The sequence below is a fragment of the Cyprinodon tularosa genome, unplaced genomic scaffold (genome assembly GCF_016077235.1).
Source record: "Cyprinodon tularosa strain WSP-4 unplaced genomic scaffold, ASM1607723v1 ctg380, whole genome shotgun sequence".
Classification (NCBI taxonomy): domain Eukaryota; kingdom Metazoa; phylum Chordata; class Actinopteri; order Cyprinodontiformes; family Cyprinodontidae; genus Cyprinodon; species Cyprinodon tularosa.
In genome coordinates this window covers 429334-452023 of record NW_024039097.1, presented here as the reverse complement: position 1 = coordinate 452023, position 22690 = coordinate 429334, and the positions used below count along the sequence as shown (strand labels likewise).

Sequence of the window (22690 nt, the reverse complement as noted above, 5' to 3'; positions counted from 1 at the left end):
TTGAAGGCAAACATAACTGTCCTTGCTGCTGCATTTCATTACCTTCAGTGCATGAGAGCTGACTGTTGATCTGCTGCCTTTAATGACGAGACACGAGCAGATTCACTTAAATCTTCTCTTATTGTCAAGGTTTGCTTCTTGCTTGCTGCACAGCCATTTTCTTAATGATGCTGCCTTATTGCTGAATGATACTGCAGAGGCAGTTTGCAGTGTTTGGTCTGTGCGAAATATCTTTATTGCGGTGCTTTTAAGAATGCATGAGGAGATGTGTCGATGTGGAACTTAAATACAAACACCTTCCAGGTATAAAGCTGTTCTACCAGGAGGATGAATCTTAGAAAGAGAAGATATTTTGGCCATAATCAGAGTGCAGACGGGTTAATCATGGTCATTTAAAAAAAAAATAGCTGAAGTTGGACACTGGCAGCAAAAAAATATAAAATAACATGTTTGAATAAAAGGCTGTTAAATTTTAAATATTTTTGTTCACAAGCTGGATGTTTTTGGTGGTAGAAAATAGGTATTTTTCTATAAGTTTTGAAGTAAAATGAAAGAAAAAACTAATTTCAGCTAACACCAAAGAGCAAGTAGGGCGGACGATATACTGAAAACCTGTATCCCGAAATATTTCTTGTTTTTGGTCGATGCGATATAATGTTGATATAAACAAAATAAAGGCCTTAGAAAGACTAACTACAGCAGCAAACTTATGAGAATTATTCAACTAAAATTATTCCTCAAAAATAACATTTTAGAAAGATTTGCTTTAAAAATCAAAAACACATAAAAGTACATCAAATCTGGAACGCATCAGAGATAAAACCTGTAATTACAGAGTGTAATATATATAAAAATATCCTAAATTTCATGTTGCTATTATTGATTAAAATTGCATTGGAATATATATTGATACTGAAATATTCTCCAAACCTATGAGAGATACAAGAGCCATTTATTCCAAAAACAGACTGGTGACAGCCTGAACATCCATATAATTATATCACTCTGTATTTATATACAAATATAAAATCAAGTAATTGCATTTTTTTTTTTACATATATTCATTTTGAAAATGATATTTTAGTCATCATTTTAAACATTTTTCAAATTATTTACAGGAACATTAAATTATTTATGTCATTTTATAATTTGATGTATAATTTGATGCATCAAAATAAATATTATTTATCCAAAATGTCATATCTACATATTTCATTGTGCATTCATTTAATTTCATGCAATATTCACATATATGTATTTAATGATACATTTTGGCCCTTCTCCGTGATCACAGGGATTTTGGAAATGATCTTGCGACTCCCACTTTGGGAACCCCTGCTTTAGCACACGGAGATCTTAGCAGTAAAACTATCTAGTCTGGGATTTCTTAGTAATGGAAAAAACTTAACAGAACGTAACAGAATATTTAAAGACACTTATGAGGCATGAATGCAGTCATGTTGGTTTCGAGATTGATATGCTGAGCAAGAGCAGATTCTGGTAGAATATTAATATTCTTTTAAAATAAATAGAATGATCTGACTACTTTAAAATCATGATATATATTATCTAAACAAGAAGTCTTGAATTTGTATTACTGCACTGGCAAATTATTGCACTTAGTTCTTTAGTGGAATTTTTTCAAAAGATTAAACATTGAACAGAATATATGTTCTTTTTTGGTAAATATGTTTAGCTCAGGAACCAGGAGGTAATTACAGGCTGCACACCGCACCAAAGTAGTTCTAGATTTGAGAGGAGAAAAACTTTGAAAAGATGTTGTTGACGAAGAAAATCATTTTAGTTAATTTAACCGTAATTGCCTTGAGATAATGTAAGGCACATGGATTGGCGCTCCCTCCGTTTGTCATTGATTGCTAATGCTTTCTTTATTTGTTAAAAGCTCTTCTTGTTTAAACTTAAACTTTTCTTTTTTTATTATGTAGAGAAAGCAAAAAATCATCCATACATGTCTGGGATCGGTTAGACTGATGTCACGGCATTAAAAAGCTGTATGGGTGGATCACTAATGCACATATCTTCGTCTGAATTTGTCAATAGGATTTTATTACTTTTCTTATTGTTTTTTTTCTGTCACAATTTCAGACACAGACCCTGTAAAGGTTAGAGAACGGAGGTATTGTGCAGCCCTTATCTTAGATCATCCCTGTTGCCAGTGGTTGTGACCTCGGTCAAGCCTTTCTGACTTTCCTGTCTTTCAGATTATCTCTTTCATTTTGCCTGTCTGTTTTTGACCTCTTTGTTTCGTTCAACGTCTGTTGCAATCTCTGAATCCCCAATATGACTGCCCTTGTTTTTCTATTCCTCTCTTTTATTTATCCCTTCTCTTGTTCTCCACAGAGAGATTTTTTTCAAATCATCAAAAGCCTAGTAATTCAACCCAAACCACTGGTAGAGCTTCACTGTCTTTTGTCCTTCAAATAATCAGAAAACTTGAAGCACTTCGAGTGAAGATGTAAACTCTTTTTAAATGTCTGCCTCATAGTAAATCTAGATCTAATTAATCTAGGAATTCAAAGCGAGGACGGATGCTTTGTTGGCTGCCTCCCTAAAAGATAGCTGCACAATCGCCTCATTTAAGTTTTGATCTCAATGGGTTTTTGTTGCTTTTTACTCTTGCCTGTTCACTATCAGAACCAAGGCCAGTTTCTGTTAAACTCAAATTTCCATTTTGGTTCAGGCTCACAGAGACCAACACACATACCCTACACGTGTTACTCTGCACACAAACCTTGATGACCCACAGCTGGGGCCAGTCTTGTCACTGTTTAGAGGACCAACTGACACAGATTACAGCCTCTCGCGCGTATGCAAACACCACCTAGTCTGCTGTGACAGATGGTAAGTGTGTCTGTGCGTATTGCTTCTTAATGACAGAGCTGATCTGGGAAAAAATAATCCACTCGGAGCAGAACTTTCCTGAGATCTGGTGGCGAGATGTTAGAGTCACTGAACAGGTTCCCTGGAGAGCAATCAAGGGTTGCACGCAGGGGGGCATATTCAATGTGTTTTTTAGCTTAGGATGAACTGTGTAGGTTCTACGCTGGTATACACGTGCAGACCGAAGTGCTCTGTGCCTCTGCGGTGCATCTCTGGAGCTCTTTTCTTTTTTTGCACGGCTGAGTGGAACATGGCAGATGTGCTCAGTTCTCCCCTGAGGATGTTGCTTCTCTCTTCACTCACTCTCATCTTGCTTCCTCATCCGCACATGCCCTCCAATGTTTATACGACGCTGCTCTTCAGATAATAAGATGACTTCGGTACTTATCCCCCTTCCTTCCTTCGGTTTCTCAGTCCGTCGTCCCCTCTGCCTCTCTCCTTCCGCTCCTCTGTACCTCTTAGGTTTTAATTAAACCTAAACTTGTCCAGATTAGGAGGTTTGTTTAGTCTCTGTGCTCCAGATAGACCTTTTGCAAATATGTCACGGTACATTTTACTCAATATATACAGTACCAGTCAAATGTCTGGACAAAGCTTGTTATTTAGGCTGTATTGGGTGTTTCCACTTTTTTTTTTTTTGCCAGTGTGCATAATAATGTTTGTTTGAGATGCAATTGAAGATTAAATGGGCACGCAAAAGCAACTGAATTGTTAAAGAAAACAGAGTACATTTATGCTTTGATCTAGTATGTGTTGCTTTTAGCTCACACACTTTTTTCAGGTTTATAAGCAAATAACACAGTTGCAGGATTTTCTATGCACATAAAAAGACGGAGATTTAAAGTGAAAAATTATGTTCTTCAAAATTAGTTCTTCAAAGGCTCATTAGATGACCGCTTAAACTTTACTAAAGTATATTACACACATACAACATTACTACTTAATTTACTGAAGTGCTCTTCAAATACTGCTGCAATGCAACTGACCACTGGGGGCACTACTGGTCAGTGTAGAGCAGAGGTCTTCAGCAGGGGGTCCGCGACCCCTATGGGGCCTGCGCAGGTACTGCATAGGGGCAACGAAAGTTTTGAATTTTGAATTCAACACACTGAAATAAACAGATAAATGGAGGCAGAAGATGTCTTTCAGTCATCAATGCAGACATTCAACGACACACTGGAGCTCTTTCAACCTGGGCACCGTTTTATTCAAAACACCTGTCCCATCAACAGGAATCAGAATGAGAAATACTTTAATAATCCCAGGGAGAAATTACTTTTGTTACATGACTCCATCTATAATAGAGTGACTATGGGACCAGTTTGATAAAACACAATTTCATACAATATATATAATTAGGGGTCCCTGCTCCATCTCTCCATCAGTTTGCGATCCCTTTGCCTGGAAAACATTGAAGGCCCCTGGTGTAGAGAATTAAACCTCCATCTTGAGGTTCAAGCAAATATGAGATATGTAAAAAGGAACAAGAGATACTAAAATTGCATAACAGAGGATGCATTTTATACCTTTCCTCCCATTAAACGTGCACTGCACGTGTGACCAACATGTCACACATGCATTACTTTGCAAATATGAGAGCCCTTCCTTTTATTTACAGAGTATCTGTAAAATTTGTAATTTATTCATGTTTAATTCTTCTAATTCTTTGTAATTAGTTTAAATTCTTTGTTCATTTTTTGTAAATGCATGTTTAGACAGGCATGGCAAGATTAGATTAGCACTATTAATTAGAAGCTATCCCTTTTTTGAGTTATGGTCATCATGCAGTAACCATAATTAATTCAGAGTCTCATCATATCTAATTTCTGTTTCCCATGTTTTGTTTTTCCTCTATTTGTGAGTAAATTTAAGAATTTTGTATAGTTACCACAACAAGATCATGTGACCGGAGGTACGCATGCTTTTAATAATTAATCAAGGAGGTAATGGAGACAAGTAGGCCAGCATTTCCTCAGTGGAAGTGTGATAAGAAAGAGGAAAAGTCAGAGGTTGACTCTGAAAAAGCACAAAAATGTTGGTGCTTAAAGGGAAAATACAGGAATAGCTTTCACAAAACAATTGGAAAGTTGGTGTTTATGGAAGTGGGAGCTGAGGCCTTGGTAGCTGTTCAAGTTAGTGGTTGCATTTGCAAGTGCCAACAGGTGGCGATGGCGTACCACAGTGTTTAAGTCTACTGATGATGCTCAGTGCAAAAATGATTTTCTAGCTCAGTAAGAAGTAAACACTACTAGAATGCATTCATGGTGTATTTTGCTTTATTTGAAGATGAACATCTGCTATTTAATGTTTTTGCGTTATTTTTATTTGAATAGTATGTGACGGGGCAGCTTTGATACCACCGAGTCCAACTGAGAGTTTGTCTTTTAAATTAAGGTGCCTTCATTTCTGTTCTTAATTTCTAACTAAGTTGCTTTAAATTAAGGTTTATAAAAATAAATCAAGTTTCAGGTTGACTTAAAAAACTGTCTCCAAAAGCTGGGTTTAACTAAAATACTTGTTGTGTAGAAATTAAAAGGACTTCCAAATGTTGCGGCAGTTAAGCTGCAAGAAGAGTTAAATTGTTTCATCACGTTTGCAGCTTTTTTTTAAAGTTTTTTCCAACCTTTCTCTCTCGTTTTGTTCCCACAGATTTACACACTTAGACAAACATGCAACCCTGTTTGTTCATCTAAAACAGCTTTCTCTATGTGTATAAGTGTATTTCGCCCCAACTAGGCCACCGCATCACATGAGCACTTAGTCACACAATAAATCATACCAGTTCCTGCCGCTCCCTGCTTGGATTTTAGCTGCTATTTTTGGTCGCAAAATAAGAGCATTGAAAATATGCAAAAATATCTCCATTCAGTCTAAGGGATAACATTATTTGTACGCTTGCCGTCGCTATTGTCCTTGTTGTTTGGCATGTTTTCTTTTTATCCAGAAAACGTGGAATTGGAAGCGAGGAGGAAAACAAGGTGACATTGCACTACAAGTAACCCAAGAGAGGAGAAGAGAAACTAAACGCTGTCCCCTTTTTTCCTTTTCCTGCCGTCTGTCTTGCTTTCCCTTCTGCCACGCAACCCTAGTTTGTCTGCATGCTAATAAGGGCGTCAGATCGCTTTGTGGGTTTGGGTGTGCGTTGGATGGATACTGAAAAACTAAGCAGCATCGGTTTAATATTTTGACATAAAAACCTCAGCCTTATTTTTGTTTTTTAAGTCATGCAGAAGGGATTACAGAAAGAACATTTTCTGATCGTCTCTAAGTAGAAGAAAATCTAATAAATTGATTTTCTTTTTGCCAAAGTAATTACAGGGTTTTACAGGGAAGCTAACGTGGAATTTATTTTACTGAAGGAGTGGGCTGAAATTAGTGAAAGCAACCTGCATGAGGATGTGAAGGGAAACAATGAACGATCTAATCTGTTAAATCAAGAATAGAATTTAAAATCCTCCTTCTCACATATAAAGCCTTAAATGGCCAAGCTCCATCTTATATCAGAGATCTGATTGTTCCTTATGTTCCTAACAGAGCACTTCGCTCTCAATCTGCAGGTTTACTAGTGGTTCCTAGAATTTCTAAAAGTAGAATGGGAGGCAGATCTTTTAGTTATCAGGCTCCTCTCCTGTGGAACCAACTACCAGTTTTAGTCCGTGAGGCAGACACCCTGTCTACTTTTAAGGCTAGGCTTAAAACTTTCATTTTTGATAAAGCTTATAGTTAGGGTGGCTCAGGTTATCCTGAGCTATCTCTATAGTTATGCTGCTATAGGCTTAGACTTTTGGAGGACATAGGGACCCCCATTTCATCATTCTGCTTCATTCTCTCTCTGTTCTCCTATTCTGCAGAATCTGTTAGTTCAATCTCTAACCTTCTGCTCTCTCTGCTTTTCCTCAGAGTAGCTTTGCCTCGTCTGTTCCTGTTTGGCTGTGACGTCATCCTGGAAAAAAACATCAGCTGTGCTGCTTCTATCAACACCCTTGTTAATAGATGTTGGAGATCGGCCTGTTTTCCAGTGTGGTCCTGTTTCTCTGACCGTGACTGAGTGGATGTGCTCTCTTCGTCCTCTGGCATGGGAGCTGCCTTGGAGCTCGTCTGCCTGGCTGTGTGTTTCCTGGACGGGGCCGCCTTTTACAGCTGCTTTTTGTATCTCTGCTTCTGTCTCCTTGAACCCCAGTCGGCCTCAGCAGATGGCCGCTCACACTGAGCCTGGTTCTGCTGGAGGTTTCTTCCTGTTAAAAGGGAGTTTTTCCTCTCCACTGTCGCTACAAGCATGCTTAGTGTGGGGGATTGTATTTGAGTCAATGAGTCAATGCAATCAACTGGTTTTCCTTAGATAGAAAACTTTGTATCAATTTGACTGTATGATCTGGTTGAACTGTAAAGTGCCTTGAGATGACATGTGTTGTGAATTTGGCGCTATATAAATAAACTGAATTGAAAATTTAATTGAATTAATCACTGGTGGGGATTTATAACCGTTATTAGTGAGCATTAATAAGCAGCGTTATCCTCTGCATTCTGTCCACGTTTTTACTCAGATCTCATTTTCTTTGATTAAATGCCTCTAGGTCCAACATATCTTCGTGCTGTTGTTCTTAAATGCTAATTTTCCATTAAAAGATGTGTGTGTGTTTGTTTATGTTACCTATTTAGCACCATTTTTGGTAAATTAACTAACTTTCTGAGGTCAAACAGGCCTCATAGGGATTGAAGGCTGGTCCTAATATGGCAGACCCTCATTTTTAACCTTAGAGAGTCAGTTTGGAGGTATTGTGTGAATCAAATTTAGGTTGTGTTAGGATAAACTGGTAATATAGTAGTCAGGGTTTGGGTAAATCTCAGGTTAGGCATAAATCTGATTAACAAAATGAATGTAAGTCATTGTAAAGTCTTAAGGTGGATAGAAATACAAAGAGTGAGGACCAGTTGTTGCAAAGGACATTTTGCTGATTATTTTTTTTGCTAAGGTGTTAATTGGGTTAGGATTAGGGTTAAGGTGAGGTATCCATTGGTAATGGTTAGGATTAGGGTTAGTTTTAGGGTTAGGGCATAAAAAGGGTTGAAAATGACTGAAAATCAATGGGAATCAACACATGGTCCTCACTATGTCTAGCAGAACAAGTATGCGTGTGTGTCAGTGTGTTTGTGTTTGTGTTTGGGGGGGTTTGTGAACTCTGCTGTTAGTTTTCACAATCGCTCCCCTGAAAGCTGCATTTCATTGAGCCGAAGCACAATTTATGTTGTTTTCCAGAACAAGTGTAGTCGATTTTCTTAATATGGAAATCACCGGTGTTAATGGAGCCTTTATTGAACAAGTGATTTTTTTGGCATGAAGCTCAATAACAAGTTTGGGCTTACAACAGCTTAAAGCTCTGACTTACTGAAGCTGTTGAAAGTTAGTTTTAAAGTTGAAAAAAAACAGTGATTCTGCAGATTGGACACTCTTTTAATGGTGATATCTTCTATATTCATCAATATGTATCGACTCTAAAAAGCCCTAGGTTGTGAAGAGCTTTGCTTTTAGACCCATTACTGACAGCTGAAATGCTACAGTCGACTGCACTCTTCATTAAAACAAGAGCTGCTCTCAGCGTATATCTTTGTATCTTGTTTATTTCCAAGGCCTTTCTAAACTCACGATCATCTTATCGCTCTTCTGAAATACAGATCTGGAACTTATCAGACTTGCCCTGAAGACAGGCTTGTTCTCCAAGTTTTTTTTTTTTTTTTAAGTAAACAAGAAACCTTGGAAACTTTCCATGCAGGACTCCATCTTGAAAGAGTCATTTACCAAAAATCCTAAAGCTCTGCAGATAACAGCTTTTGTTGAAGAACTAAAGTTGAATTGAGGTTTTATGCAATCATTTCCAAGGCTCCAACAAGACTTTTAGAAAGAGATCATTATTTGCAGGTATATAAAAGTGTTCCAAGTCTGTATTTCTGTTTATTTTTTATAAAATCAATTATCAGAAAACCTGTAACTAAACAAATAGGTGTGTTGGAAAATGAATTATACTTTTAACTACTGCACTCATGATTAAACATGGTGGGGACAGCATCATGCTTCGGGAATGCTTGTCTGTAGCACGGGCATGGAAACAATCACTCAGCCTTTAGCACTACAGCATTTAGTGATATGGCCAGGGCGGAAGATTATGAATCTAGATGAGCTAGCTAAATGTGTAGTTATTCAGATTTCAAAAATCAATAATGAAAAATAATATATATAGATGTATAAATCTGATGAAGATATTCACTAGACTAGGGGTCTTCAACATTTTCCAGGCCAAGGACCCCCAAACTGATGGCGAGATGGTGCAGGGACCCCCTAATTATATATATATATGTATGTATATATATATATATATATATATATATATATATATATATATATATATATATATGTATGAAATAGTGTTTTATCAAACTGGTCCTATAGTCACTCTATTACAGATGGAGTAATGTAGCAAAAGTAATTGCTCCCTGGGATTATTATAGTATTTCTGATTCTGATTCCTGGTTGATGGGACAGGTGTTGTGAATCCCAGATTGAAAGAGCTTCTGTGTGTCACTGAATGTGTGCATTGTTGACTGAAGGAAATCCTCTGACTCCATTTATCTCTTTACTACAGTGTGTTGAATTCATGTTAATGTGGATTTAAAGACATTTCAATTAGTGAAAAAAAAATCAACCAAAACTTTCGTGACCCCCTATGCAGTAGTCTGTGGACCCCCTAGGGGCCGCGGACCCCCTGTTGAAGACCTCGAGCTTTTGGTATATTTGAAGAAAATTAGGATTTTACAAAGTCTTGTCTAGGAAGGTCCAAATTCCTTCCTTTTTCCTTTATTCCTTTATTGTCCTCCAATACTGAATTTAAGGTGTCAGAGTAGCAAAAAAAGGAAAAGTTACTCATTATTATTAGCAAAGAAAAATAACAAACTAGTCTAATCTAAAAGAGTAGATAATACATAAAGATTCAATAATGCACAGTGAAAAAAACATCAACAGTGGAAAAGACTATTTACATAACCTACGATATAATGATAAAGAATGAGTAGCTAAGGCGTGTGCAGGTTACCTTAGCATCTGGAGGTTCTATGTATGTAACGTGACTGGAGATGCAACTGTGAAGTCGTCTACAAGACGGTAAAGAGCAAACTGTTCCTCCAAAGGAAGGGTAGGTCCTTTAGTGTTTGTAGCAAGATGCTGATTGTGATCACTTCCTTCATCATCTGCTGAGGTAACAGCATCAGAGCAAATGACTCAACAAGCTCATAAACAAGGCTCCTCTGTTCTAGGATCTCCTCTGAACCTCTGGAGATGATTTCACAAAGAAGGTTTCTTTTAACGTGATGAAGATTATGGACAACAGCGAGCATCCTCTTCATCAGACTGTTAAACAACAGCTTGTCTTCATCAAAGGCTTCTCCAGATCCGTTGCAAGACAGACCGCTACCAAATACCAAATACATGTACAACAATTAGTTTAAAACAAACCCGATGAGTTACCACCACCTTTAATTTACCTTTGGGATCAATAAAGTATTTTTGAATTGAATTGATTTCTTTCCATTTCTCAATTATCCACAATGTTGGTCTATCCTATAAAAACAAATTAAAGTTTGTGTTTCTAAAATGACAGAATATTAGAAGTTCAGGTTTATAAATGTTTTTGCAGGGGACTTTAAGGGACTTTCGGTGGGGGAGATTGCTCAACAAAGTTTTTTTTCACAGATGGGAAGCTGAGAAAACAAGCAGTCGACAGCTGGCTCAGTCAAAGTTTGGTTGTTTTTTCCTCTTCTGCATATTGGCTCAGTAAACCTTGTCCTTCACTCTGAGACTAATCCACTGTGTTTTGAGCTGTTGATTATCTTGTGAAAGGTTTACCACCGACTCCCAGAGCAAAAACATGAAACTTGTCTCTGTATGTTCAGCTCCATGGGATTACCACCCAGTTTTAGTTGGGACAGATCATCCTCACCCTCATGAGACCACGCTTCATCCACAAAACATTTGATTTCCATTTCAAAACCCCCCAAAGGAAATATCTGCTGTTTTATTTAGAAGCAGGTGGACCCTGCTTCTAATTACCAAAGTTGGTTTGCCAAAGTGTTTAGCTTACAGACAGTTTTAACACATTGATCTTTTTTATTCGTTTGAGCCAAGAGAGCAACCAAAGATAAATGCAAAATAGTATTACAATCTAAAAACCAGTTATTAGTTGAAGCTTATGCTAAATACCTACATAAAGGCTAATTTTAGTTTATGTCTACTGACTTTAATGAACAAAGTTCAAAGCTCATTCCGTTGACATTAACATTACAGTATTTCCCAGCACCGTTTAAACTATGAACATCCTTAAAACATGATTGTAGTTCAAGACGTTATTGAAGAAATATCCACAGAAGCTGCCCAACTTCTGTCCCAACAGCATAAAGCCAGCATTAAAGAAATAACCCATCCAATTTTAGTGCTGATGGCCTCAAATGTTTGGAAGAGGTTGCATAACTGATCTGGCTGGAGTTCTTCAGCAGATTAGCTGGCCAGCGTGCAGCACCTGGCACAAGCAGGAACTGTTTGGAAGAGTTATTTGAAATCTCTGGAGTGCACACCATTAGTTTTCCAAAAGGATATGAAGAAGAGATATACAAAACGGATAGCATTGAGCAATTAACTAAAAAGCTGAAACATAAACAGAATTCAAGAAGGGAAGTCATTTTCCTCGCATGCTAACTCCCACTGGTTAGCCTAAGACAAGGTTGTGTAATTTATCAGTAATACATCATCTGAGGTGTAAACTAACGATGTATCTTTGTGTCTTTATCCAGACGGGCTGGACAGCATGGCCAGGTTCAGCATTCAGGGAGTGTTCAACTACAGCATGCTGACTCTGTCTGATCATGAGAGGATTCTGTACGTCGGGGCCCGAGAGGCGCTGTTCGCACTGGACCCTAACAACATAAGCAAGCAGCTGCGACCACAGGTAACCCACCACCCAATGCACAAACGGAAGTGTTTTTATGTTAAAAATAATTATAACCTGGCTGCAAACACAACAGTTCTGAAATGTCTTTGTAGCACAGCAACAAATTAAATGATAAGACTACATTATGTGTCACTGGGATTAGTGATGGACAGTGCCACGACGGAAAGCATAATTCACACGCCGAGATAAATCGTTCAGCCTAGATTTAATTAGGACATCAATTTTAATAGAATTAAAACGCAACATTTAAAAGTTCTTTGATAAGGATGTGAAACACAAAACATCTCCTTTCTTTTCAGGCTTTTGTTAGCTCCATATTAACACACAGCGTGACCTTCTTTTGAAGCCTCTTTAAAGGACATCAGCCACAATGGGGACTTTTTATACTAGATGTCTAATGGTGTTTTGGTCTAATCTATTTAAAGGCTCCTTAAAAAAGCTGGAATATTTCCAAATGGGATGAAATACAAAATCCAGGAACTCCTCTACTTTTAGAAAAAGGTCTTTCAGATGGTTTTGCTTTTATACATCTTCAATTTAACTTTTTATTTGCCTAAGATACAATATATAGTTCAATCCAGAATTAGAATTCAACCCTATTGTCATTACCTTGTCACAAGTGCAAAGCCTCTAAATGAACTCTCTGCATTAAACCCATCTTCTTGCCTGGGGTGCAGTCTTGGGATAAGGGTCTTGCTCAGGGAGCCAAAGTGGCAGTCGGTGGGAAAGAGTTAGCCTGACGTAGTCCGACTCAATTCTAGTCAGAATATGAGTCTGATGCTGCTCCACAGAGCTGTGATTATGGGGCGTGTTTTGAACGAACCAGGAAAAAAAATGCCTCTGTACTCAATTGGATAGACCTACAACCAATAAGAGCAACGGAGTGCGTGACGTATCTTAAGCGAGGCATAGTTGTTGTCCACAAAAATCAAAAAGCAGTTTCACGCCTAGAATAAGAAGATGAGACTTGATCGCGTTTCTCTGTTCCTCTTTTAAAATTAATTTGCTGTCGATATCTTCTAGAACAGACCTAATAGCAGAATCTACTCACCCAAACTCTCCAGCGGCAGCCATTATTGTTGTCACCCAAGCACACTTTGGTCACATGGTTGATAACGTTACTCTTGATCATCTGTCCATCATTGTATAAAGCCCACCCTGACAATTTGATTGGATCGCCTGACAGTGGGCTTTAATACTCGCGCTACTATGGAGCAGAGGCAGACCGAACTTCCCCGAACTCAAACCTTGTGGGCGGGACTAAGTTCAGACTGGCACCCAGGCTAGGAAAGAGTAGGACTTGAACTCAGAACCGAAGCACAATGCTCCAACCACTCCCCTAATGACTGAAATTTATTAATCTCACAGTGGAGGAATTCAATCTGTGAATTTGTGTGGCAGTCTGTTGGAGTGGGGCTTGAACCCAGGAGGCCAAGGGCAATGCCATAACCACTAGGCCACCACTCTTCTTTAATCCAAACAGATTCATACCTTTCATTTTTACATATACTTGGTTTAAAAGGATAGCTACTTTGAGCTAAAAAGTCGGTATGATAGTCAGAATTAAAATGCCTTTCAGTTAATACCAAGAATATGTATGAAGCTTGAAAAGAAAAGGTCAAGAACTACTTAACTTCCTGGCGCTGGTTTTTATCTCCAGCAGATGTTGGGCCAGAGGCTCTGTGCATCAAGTTTATTATGAACATACAGTTTCTGACTATTCTACCTAATCAGAATCTAGAGTGAGTAACTTAAACCATTACAGGTATCAAAATACCAACTGGTTTGGTTCAAGTTGCACTTTCTGTGATCTATTTAAGCTTTGAAGGATGCTTCAACTGCAACCTTTTACTGAGCTATGAAGCAACAGAGAGGACAGTGGTTCCTCACTCGTTTTATCCAAATATGAAAGCTCTTTATGGAAACAGTTTGAAACTTAATGTGATTTTTTTTAATGCCAAACAGTCCATCGGTGCAAAAAGTAATCACAGCTTTAACAAACATCTTTTTTTTTTCCAAAGCTCAGGCAGGAGACAAAAAAGAAATAGACAGAAATGGGGAATCTGTAAAATAATGAAAATTTCATTTTTTTATTTTTCAAAGCAGTCAGTGGTAAAGGTAAAGCAATAAATTAACTGTCTGAATGTGATTATCTGATTCACATTGCAATAATTTGATATATTCATGTTATACTTATTATTTTCCAACATTTCTACTAGCTGAACAAATAAGAATTCTTTTCAGTTCTGCTGTTTTCCTTTACATGTGCTTGCATGCGCCTCTGTTAGGCATAATGCTGGGAGGGTTTCAATTTTAAGCTTTGTCTCCCATATTTCCCTCTGTCAGCACAAAAACAATAAAGTAAACAAGACCTCAGCTCCACCTGTACGTCCCCAGACTCTCCTCATGTTTCTTCACTCAGCTTTTTTCTCCATTCTTCTTGTTCGGTTATGTTTTTTCTTTTTGTTGTTTTTCTTCTGCAACACACTGGAGGAAAAAACCTGCTTCTCTTCATTAATACCCTCGACTCGACCTGCCGCGCGCACGCAGAGATGTAAACCCCGCCTCCAGGGACGTGGTCGGGGTTTTGCTTTGCTCCCTCAATAATTGCTCTGTGTTGCAATCAATACAAATGCAGCGATACAATGAGGGTGTAGTGAGGAGCCCACAGCGGTTTGGGGATTTCTATCTGATTTGCAGCTGTAATGAGCATTTATTAGATGCATACATAACAGAAAGCCTGAGCACCCTGTGGCACACAACAAAGCCCCAGGCTTGTTCTGGTCAGGGAAGTGAGTCTTACAGTAATCAGAAGGCCACCTGTTGTGCTCGCGGAGAGGGACAGAAAAATGACTGAGCTGAGACGAGGAAATATCCCCCCCACCCCTTATGTCACCGTGTCCCCCATCATTCTCTCCTGCTCCCCTTGCTTTTCATCGAACTATTATTTGGTTGCTGTCTCCCTCGTTCTCTGTCTTCATTACTTTCATCACCATCTTCCCTCTCCGGATTCTCTGGGGATGTTTTTCTCCGAATTTTGTAAACAAGCAGCTTTCGCTTGCGTCCGCAGCGCATCTTTCTTCTCCATTATTCAGTTATTGTCCTCATGAGTCGAACACTATTTTAAATCTCCGCTTCTTTAATTCAGGTAATAAATTTGCACCTAAATGCACCGGGGTTTTCCAGCATCACTACTCTGCTTTTAATCTGCGCAGCTAATGAAATTTCTGTTAGAGTTGAATTAGATTTAATTCACAGGCTGCATTTTTTTTAAATTATTATTCCAGGAAGTTAAACTCTCATTCTGAGCAACTTGCAAATCAGATTTCTGTTTTCATTCAAATGCTAATGGCCTAAACATTGCCTGCGCGGCTTGTGCTGACGTAGGCGGAGATTTGCAGAGGCCTTTGGAAATGCTTAAGCCAAGTGGCCGTGTAATAGCTCTGAGGTCATTACCAAAATAAATGTTTGCACTGCGTTTCATTTTTACTTTACCTGCTTTAACAGTGGCTGTACAGAAGTGTAACTAAACACAGGGATGGAGCATCGATGCCCCTTATTACCTCTCTGTTAATGTGACGTGCCTTTGTTTTGGTGTATCATCAGTGAGCTCCTCCTGTGTGATGTCTGGAACTCCGACTACATTGTGGCGTTATATTTAGATATATTATAGTTATATTTAGCTCGGCTGTGGGTGTGAATGCATGATAGAGATTTTTTTTTAATTAAAAGAATCATGGAAAAGAAATTAGCAGTAAAAATAAATGCTTAGAACTAGTCCTTCATTAAAATCCTAGTCAAATTAGTTAAAAGCTGAAGTCTTAGATGTAATATTTCCCAACTAATTATTCGCTTAGATTTTACCCTCGATAATTAGAGCATCATCAGCTTTTAGTGAAATTCTCAGAAATAATTTAATTAGATGTAAAAGCCGTGGGAGGAAGAGGTAAAGTCGGTTCCTTAATGACTTGTAATAGCACTTATAGTCTCTATACTTTAACACATTTTGTCACTTAACAACCACATATTTCTTTGTGTTTTCTCTCTGCTAGACTCAAGCTAATTGGTGCATGACTGTGAAAAGGCAGAAAAATGAAACCATTTTGTTTTCTTTTCCAACACATTTAAAAACTGACACGCATTTTAATCAGCTCCCCAATATTCCAGACCGCTGGTTGTCACCTAATGAGAAAATAGATTTTCGCCCTTGTATAATTTAATCTTGCCATAAATCCAGCTGGTTTGCAAAGGCCTCAGAGGCTTGTTAGAGAAAACTGGTGAACAAACAGCATCATCAGGACCAGCAGACAGTTCAAGGATAAAACGGCAGAGAGTTTTAAAGCAGGGTCAGGCTATAAATCAATAAATCCAAGCCATCCCAAGATATCTCAGAGAGCTATCTTCCTAAGAAGAATTTAAGATTAAAGATTTCAAAGTAAAAATGCAATCCTTCCAATATATGGCTTAGCAACTAAACTAAAAGGATGTTAATGGCAGAGGTGGCCGAGGGGTTTCTCTGTAAGGGCTGCAGAGATCTGCCACCCTGGTGAAACTATCTGCTGTCAGGACATAATTTATTTTGTATATTTTTTTGAGGATTGGTGGTAATCAACAAATTATTGCATGAAAAAATATATTAGAAGTCAAGTTTAGCACAGAGGGGACAGTGAAAGCAGATGGAATGAGGCTCTCTTGGATGTTTTTCCAATAGGAATCAGTTTGAACTTCAGTCTCTAGATGTGCAAAGATAGTAAAGACATTTACAAAAAGACTATCACTTAAAATCTCAATGAATTACGTTAAAGTTTATGTTCGTTACATAATATGTGAAACGTTTCAGGTGAATGGATAGCTTATCTTACATTCATGACTTTTAAATGGGGGTTATAAAAATAAGGATTTAGATTGTGGATTGCTTCAACAGCCATTGTGGCAAACAGTCTGCTTTATGTTTTATTTTTGTTTCAAGACCATTAAAAGGCATAGCTGCTGTAGCGCTTAATGGCCATTCTAAATTTTAAGGCGCAGTTTATCTACCAGTGCATTGCTTTGTAAAAGTCTTTTGTTTGATTGCACTTGGTTTACATCCAGTGGAGGTCTGCAGCAGCTCTTTGGCTTTAATAGCCATTATAATTAGAACAAATGGTGTGTGAAACGTCTAAGGAAACACAGTAGATTCCTCTGACCTTTGTCCTTAAGGCAGAGTTCAGCCAGGTGTCCTTGAGGAAAATGGATTTTACCATTTCTCCCTGCACTCGTTTAACTAGCACACCATGATATTCTCTGCACAGTCTGACTTTGATCCTTTCAGAGAGCTGTAGGGTTTAATCATCAGATATATCCCTCCAGTAAGGCTCCACAGTGTCCAACTCACTGCGAGCTGTGGGTTTAATGGAGCCCGAGACAGAAACAACACAACCGTGGAATGAGTCCGGGTCGCTCCACTGAAGTTTTTCTGTTTTTACCCTCCACCACCTACGACTCAGCCTGGGGATGATTTGAACTGACCTGAGCGAATCTGGATGAACAAGGAGAAGGTGACGTGTGTGCAAATACAGTCATGTAAAAAGGAAGAAAAGACGCCCTGCAACAACCTGTGGGTTTTTTTCGAATGTCTAATAAAATGTTTATTTTTTAATTAATCTAAGATTAATTAATAATTGCCATTTATGGTATAAATTTAATTAAATGACATGGCTGCTAAACATTTTGAAGGAGTTTATCTGTTTTAGGATCTACAACATTTAGTCTCCTGAACTCCTGCACCCATTTAACAAAGCAGGGTTGGTGGCAATCCAGGAAAAGTTCCTGCAACTCTTGGTTTTACGTCTCAGAAAGCTAGGAAGCCATTAACCTGAATAAAATTATGAAATTATCAGTAAAATGACTCCATTCTTGGAGTAACCCTGAATATTTTCTACTTTTTAGCTGAGATCGGCCCAAGGAAGTGTCAAAAATAATGTGTCATTTTCTGAAAGAAGCTGCTGAGGTAAATGCTCTGAATATATCTCTATCAGGATAGGGTGATTAGAGCTTGATTGGATGATTTATCTTTTCCAAAGGAAAAAATCTTCTTAAAAGCACTAAATAGGATTCAAATGGCAGCATTTTCATGTTGCTAATATGTGTTAAGTATGAACTACTGGCAGTAAGAAGATAACCTGTTACACAGAAACATTTTGGGAATCATATTGTTAATTAATGCCTGTTGTGTTGCACCTAGATGCATCTTCAATCCATAATTTAAAAAAATTATGTTACTTAGAAGATAAAAAGCATTTTACTTTCTTTCTTTAAATTTTTGGCTTTTACTCTCATATTTAGTTGCTGTATCTATAAATGCTATATCTGTATTTATTTTTTAAATTTACCTATACATCCTATATTTGTATATGAATGTTATATTTTTTTCTAAAACTACATCTTATATCTAAACCTTATACCAAATAAATATGTCTTCAATTCAAATATACTCTGGGTCTCTGATCAAGACCCTCAACCCCTGATTACTCCCCAGTTGCCCCACAATGGCAGCCTGCTGCTCCCCAAGGGGGTGGGTTAAATGCAGAGATAAATTTCTATAATTTGAGATCAATAAAGTTCAATTATTATTGTAAGTGTGAAATCAAAATCTCAAATCTCAGGCCTGAGCGGTTGGTAGATGTGCCATCTAACCACGCCCTTTGAATCCGCCCATCTCATGTTCTATGAGCCCCCAATATGGTTAGAGGACTCAGTCCTGTCTGTGTCTCTAATTAATCAGGGCTCATATATTTGTGCTCATGCTAAACTCAGAGACTTGAACCGAATGCCTGAAATTGTGCCTCCTTTTTTCCTGTTCCTAGCTCCTATTCCTTAGCCTTTGTGGGGTCAACTGTAAGAGCACTATCCATGGTAGGAAAGGAGCTCCAGACTGCTGTGCTGCATCCAGACAGCCCTCAGCCTTATGGATGCCACACATGAATGTTCTTGCTCAAATTGGGACTAAAGCCTTCAAGGAAAGAACTCCAAAAAAAAACATGAACACGTGAACATGGATGAAGCTTTCATTATAAAACTTAAAACATAGGAAGATATGTTCATTAGCACATGTCACACAGAATACATGTTATTAATGATATCTTGGTGCTAGCCAGCATCCTGCGTTCTGGTCCTGCCTCCTTCCTTACTGCCAGCACGATTAGGATCACACATATTATGGATGCAATTCCCGCCATGGCTTAAGTGTCTGTACAGATTTGAGGTATTCTGATTTGATCCAAAGTTGATTAGATGCGAGTTGAGTTACCAGATTGATGTCACCTGTTCTGAAACCAAAAACTCTTAGTAGGGAGGATATCGGTTGAACTATTCAGTATCTGCTTACTACTCAGGGTAGGATGGCCCTTCTCTCTGAAATAGGACCCTGACTGCTGAGGTGAGAGTCAACACCACACTAAGATTATAGACACCATTGCAGCAACTTCAGGTAACAAAAAAAGCTGCTGAGAGGGTGAGGTCGTGAAGTTCCTTGTCTGACGCTCTCGTTCAAAAAAGGAATCAGCTGAGATCAATATGGTGCTGATGTGAACTTTATTCACATCAAAGGTATAAACAACGTATCCAAAATATAACTTGTCAAAAGTAGATTACAGCGATTTGTATTGTGGTCAACAAAAAACAGCCGCCCACTCACCCACTCTCCACCAGTGACACTCCCACATGTAAGTAATATGACCAATTAATAATTGATCCATTCCCCTAAAAACAAACAATCAAACCGAAAAATAAAAACAAAATTATAACAGCTATAAACACAGACAAACGAACATCAAAGCATCTTTTCATTTATGGCTCCTGCAGGCACTGTAGCTGCTGAATGATCTGAGACCAAGACTTTCAGAATAGCATCCATTAGACTGATTAAAACCGAATCATTAGCAGGCCAGAGCATGACATGAACCATAGAGTGGGAAGCTTTGGATGCTTTGCTGCAGTAGGACCTGATCAGCTCACTGGATTCCCCCATTGATGCTGCCGTGCATTAATCACCATCCGTTGGTTGCTGAGGAAAATGAGAGACAATCTAAGCATCAGTCAGAGGATTCAGTTACTTAAAACAAGCTGTACGTGAAAGAAACCTCTGGAAGCATCTTATACCTTAAAGGGAAAAATGAGCCAAAATTTGCTTAGACTGGGCGGCCAGAGGGAAACCGGGCTATTTCATTTGGCTGGCTTAAATCTAATTTTTCCAGGTATAAATAAGAAGAAGTTCATAGATGTGAAGATTTCTTTGTAAAGGTTAAACTGTTTTTTAAATTCCTATCACATGATTAATAATCTATAAATGCAGTTCTTTAATCTGTGCATCAAACATTAAACAAATAGGACATATCTGAAATATATTTGTTGAAGCCCAGTTTTAACATGAGTCTTTTTAGTTGCTATAGTTACAGCAACTGGTTGGCAATAGTTGAGAGATTTGGCAGAGCAATAAGATACCTCGCTCATTTTTTTTTACTGTAATGTGTTTTAAAATGCAATCTCCTTAAAGACTAGGGAAGGGATTTATTTTTCTGCATTTGGTATTTGCCACATAACTCACATATAGATGTACTGCCTACAGGTGAAAGGCCGACAAGCATCACATTTGTCTCTTTTTTTCCCTCAGATCGACTGGCCGGCTCCGCTGGATAAGAAGAGGGAGTGCGTAGCCAAGGGGAAGAACAACCAGGTAAAGTGGACACCCCCCCACCCCCCTTTAGATGGTTCCCTCCATTGGTGAGCAGCATGGTACTTGCTTTGACAATAAGAGCTTATAGTGTAAGTGCAACATTTCTCAGTTCACTTAATTACATTTTGTTAAGACTGCGAGGGGTTTCCAAATTGGAAGCTGTCCAGTCATTCCATTAGCACACAGAGAAGTCTATCATTCAGACAGGGTCAGGCTCAGCAACTTTTCTAAAGCACCTGAATTCAGCATGTGTTTTATCTTCAGTAGCAAAGCAGATGGGAGCAGAGCTCCAAAGAGGATAGACAGTAAGAAAGGAGTTGGAAGCACTGCAGTCCATCACAACAAGACCTGAATCCATTTCAATTGTCTTTTCAATTAAAATCAAGTCTTAAAAACAGAAGATCTAAATAATTTCTGGTCAGAGGAACGTTGTGATATAAACGTTATTAGGATAATTATCATTGATGATGTGTGAGTTTATTACACCTTAAGACAACCTGTCTGTGATGTTTCAGAAATAATTTTCCCCCAGTAGTTTATCTACCGTAATTAGGCCAGTTCCTCGGCCCGGCTATATACAGTTATAAATCATAATTTTGTACGTGGCAAAGATTTGGGAATGGAATAAGTGCGGAGTCCTTCAGCTAAGAACAAAGTGTAATATTTTGATAAGGCTGGAGCCACGGATGTTTAATCATCTGCTAACTTGCATGATGCCATGATGTAATGATGTGGCGGACTGGACATGTATAAAAAGCTTCTTTAACTGTTAATCGGGGCCACTTCCTGAGAAGTGAGCCCGGATGGTAAGCAGCTGCCTTCTGTAACTCCAAGCAACTTCTCTGATCTGAGTAAGATTACAATTTCTATCAAAATCTGTTGTCATGTCTCATGGATATTTAGTACATAAATATTATGAAGTGTTATTTAAAGAGTTTTGTCTGAGTGATCTCTTTTCAGGAAAAGATGCAGACAATGTAAAGAAAAAAAAAATGACTTTAACAATGTAAAGTGATTTAGAAAAACTAGAAAATATAGCAGGCATTTAAGGCAACAATGCTCATATTAGTACTATTGTATGTATTTATCAAAGATGGAAACATCCTCATAGTTCCCAGCTCAGGCCCTGTCCACTTAAAGCCAGATTAGACAGACCTCTGGTCAGAGAAGGGGTCGCATCCAGACCAACCGCCTACGAAGCCACGCCCTATAATGGCTTCATGTGAGACTCCAAGCAGTTTAATGGGCTGCGAAACTGGCAGGTTTGCACATGTGGGCCAACATAGGACGCCCCTCTCCATTTACAAACATCACAACATTAGCAAACACAAACAACATCAATGGCAGACTTTAAATTTGTGCTTCAGAATCAGTGGAATTTGCACATTTTGCTTGACGAGGGGTTCCACACAAACATTTTTTTTTCTCGTTTCCTTGCCTCCTACTCTCCTTCCCTCTTCTACCTTTTTTAGTTCTGTGGCAGCATCACAGTGCCCCTCATTGATGAGGCATAATTATTACAAAGCTCATTGCAGCTGTTCCTGCTGCGCTGGGCTCCATCGAACGCTCAAACCTTTCTGTGTGGATAGCATCCTCAGCTGCACATGGAGGTAGCCTCAGTGTGTGTTAAGATTAGATCCTTCTGTTAATTTTCGTCTTGACCCATTGCAGACTTATTATTAGGAACTGATTTCAGGCCCAATTAATCTGGATTACACCAAACAACCAAGCTAGGAGAGTATTCTACTGGATTAGATATGGTACCTGCTGTAAATAATCTATTCAGAATCATCCTTTGAATATCAATCATGTAATTCTCCTGAGGATGATCCACCTTTCTAAAATACCCTTGGATTAAACTGTTCATATGAACCCGTTCTCACCCTCAGCTGAGGACATTAGCAGACACAGACAAGGTATTTTCCGAGCCAGGTCTGCATTTAAGCCTCCATTGGCTTAGGCTGCATGCTGTCCACGCGCAAGGTATCCTGCTTAATATTTTATACTAACTCACTATAGTGCATCTTTTGATGTGGTTTTCAGTAGGAGGGGGAAATGGTGCATTGGAGAGCAGCAGGAGAAT

The 22690-nt window shown here is 38.5% G+C and overlaps 1 protein-coding gene across 4 annotated transcripts in view; it reads left to right on the top strand.

Moving 5' to 3' along the window:
• Window positions 1–22690, top strand: part of sema4c (sema domain, immunoglobulin domain (Ig), transmembrane domain (TM) and short cytoplasmic domain, (semaphorin) 4C) — a 147951-nt gene that overhangs the window by 87793 nt on the left and 37468 nt on the right. For all 4 annotated transcript variants that reach the window (XM_038297055.1, XM_038297053.1, XM_038297051.1 and 1 more), the window contains 2 exons: window positions 11737–11891; window positions 20545–20607. In XM_038297055.1, coding sequence (XP_038152983.1) covers window positions 11737–11891; window positions 20545–20607 — 218 coding nt within the window. The remainder of the gene's footprint in view (window positions 1–11736; window positions 11892–20544; window positions 20608–22690) is intronic.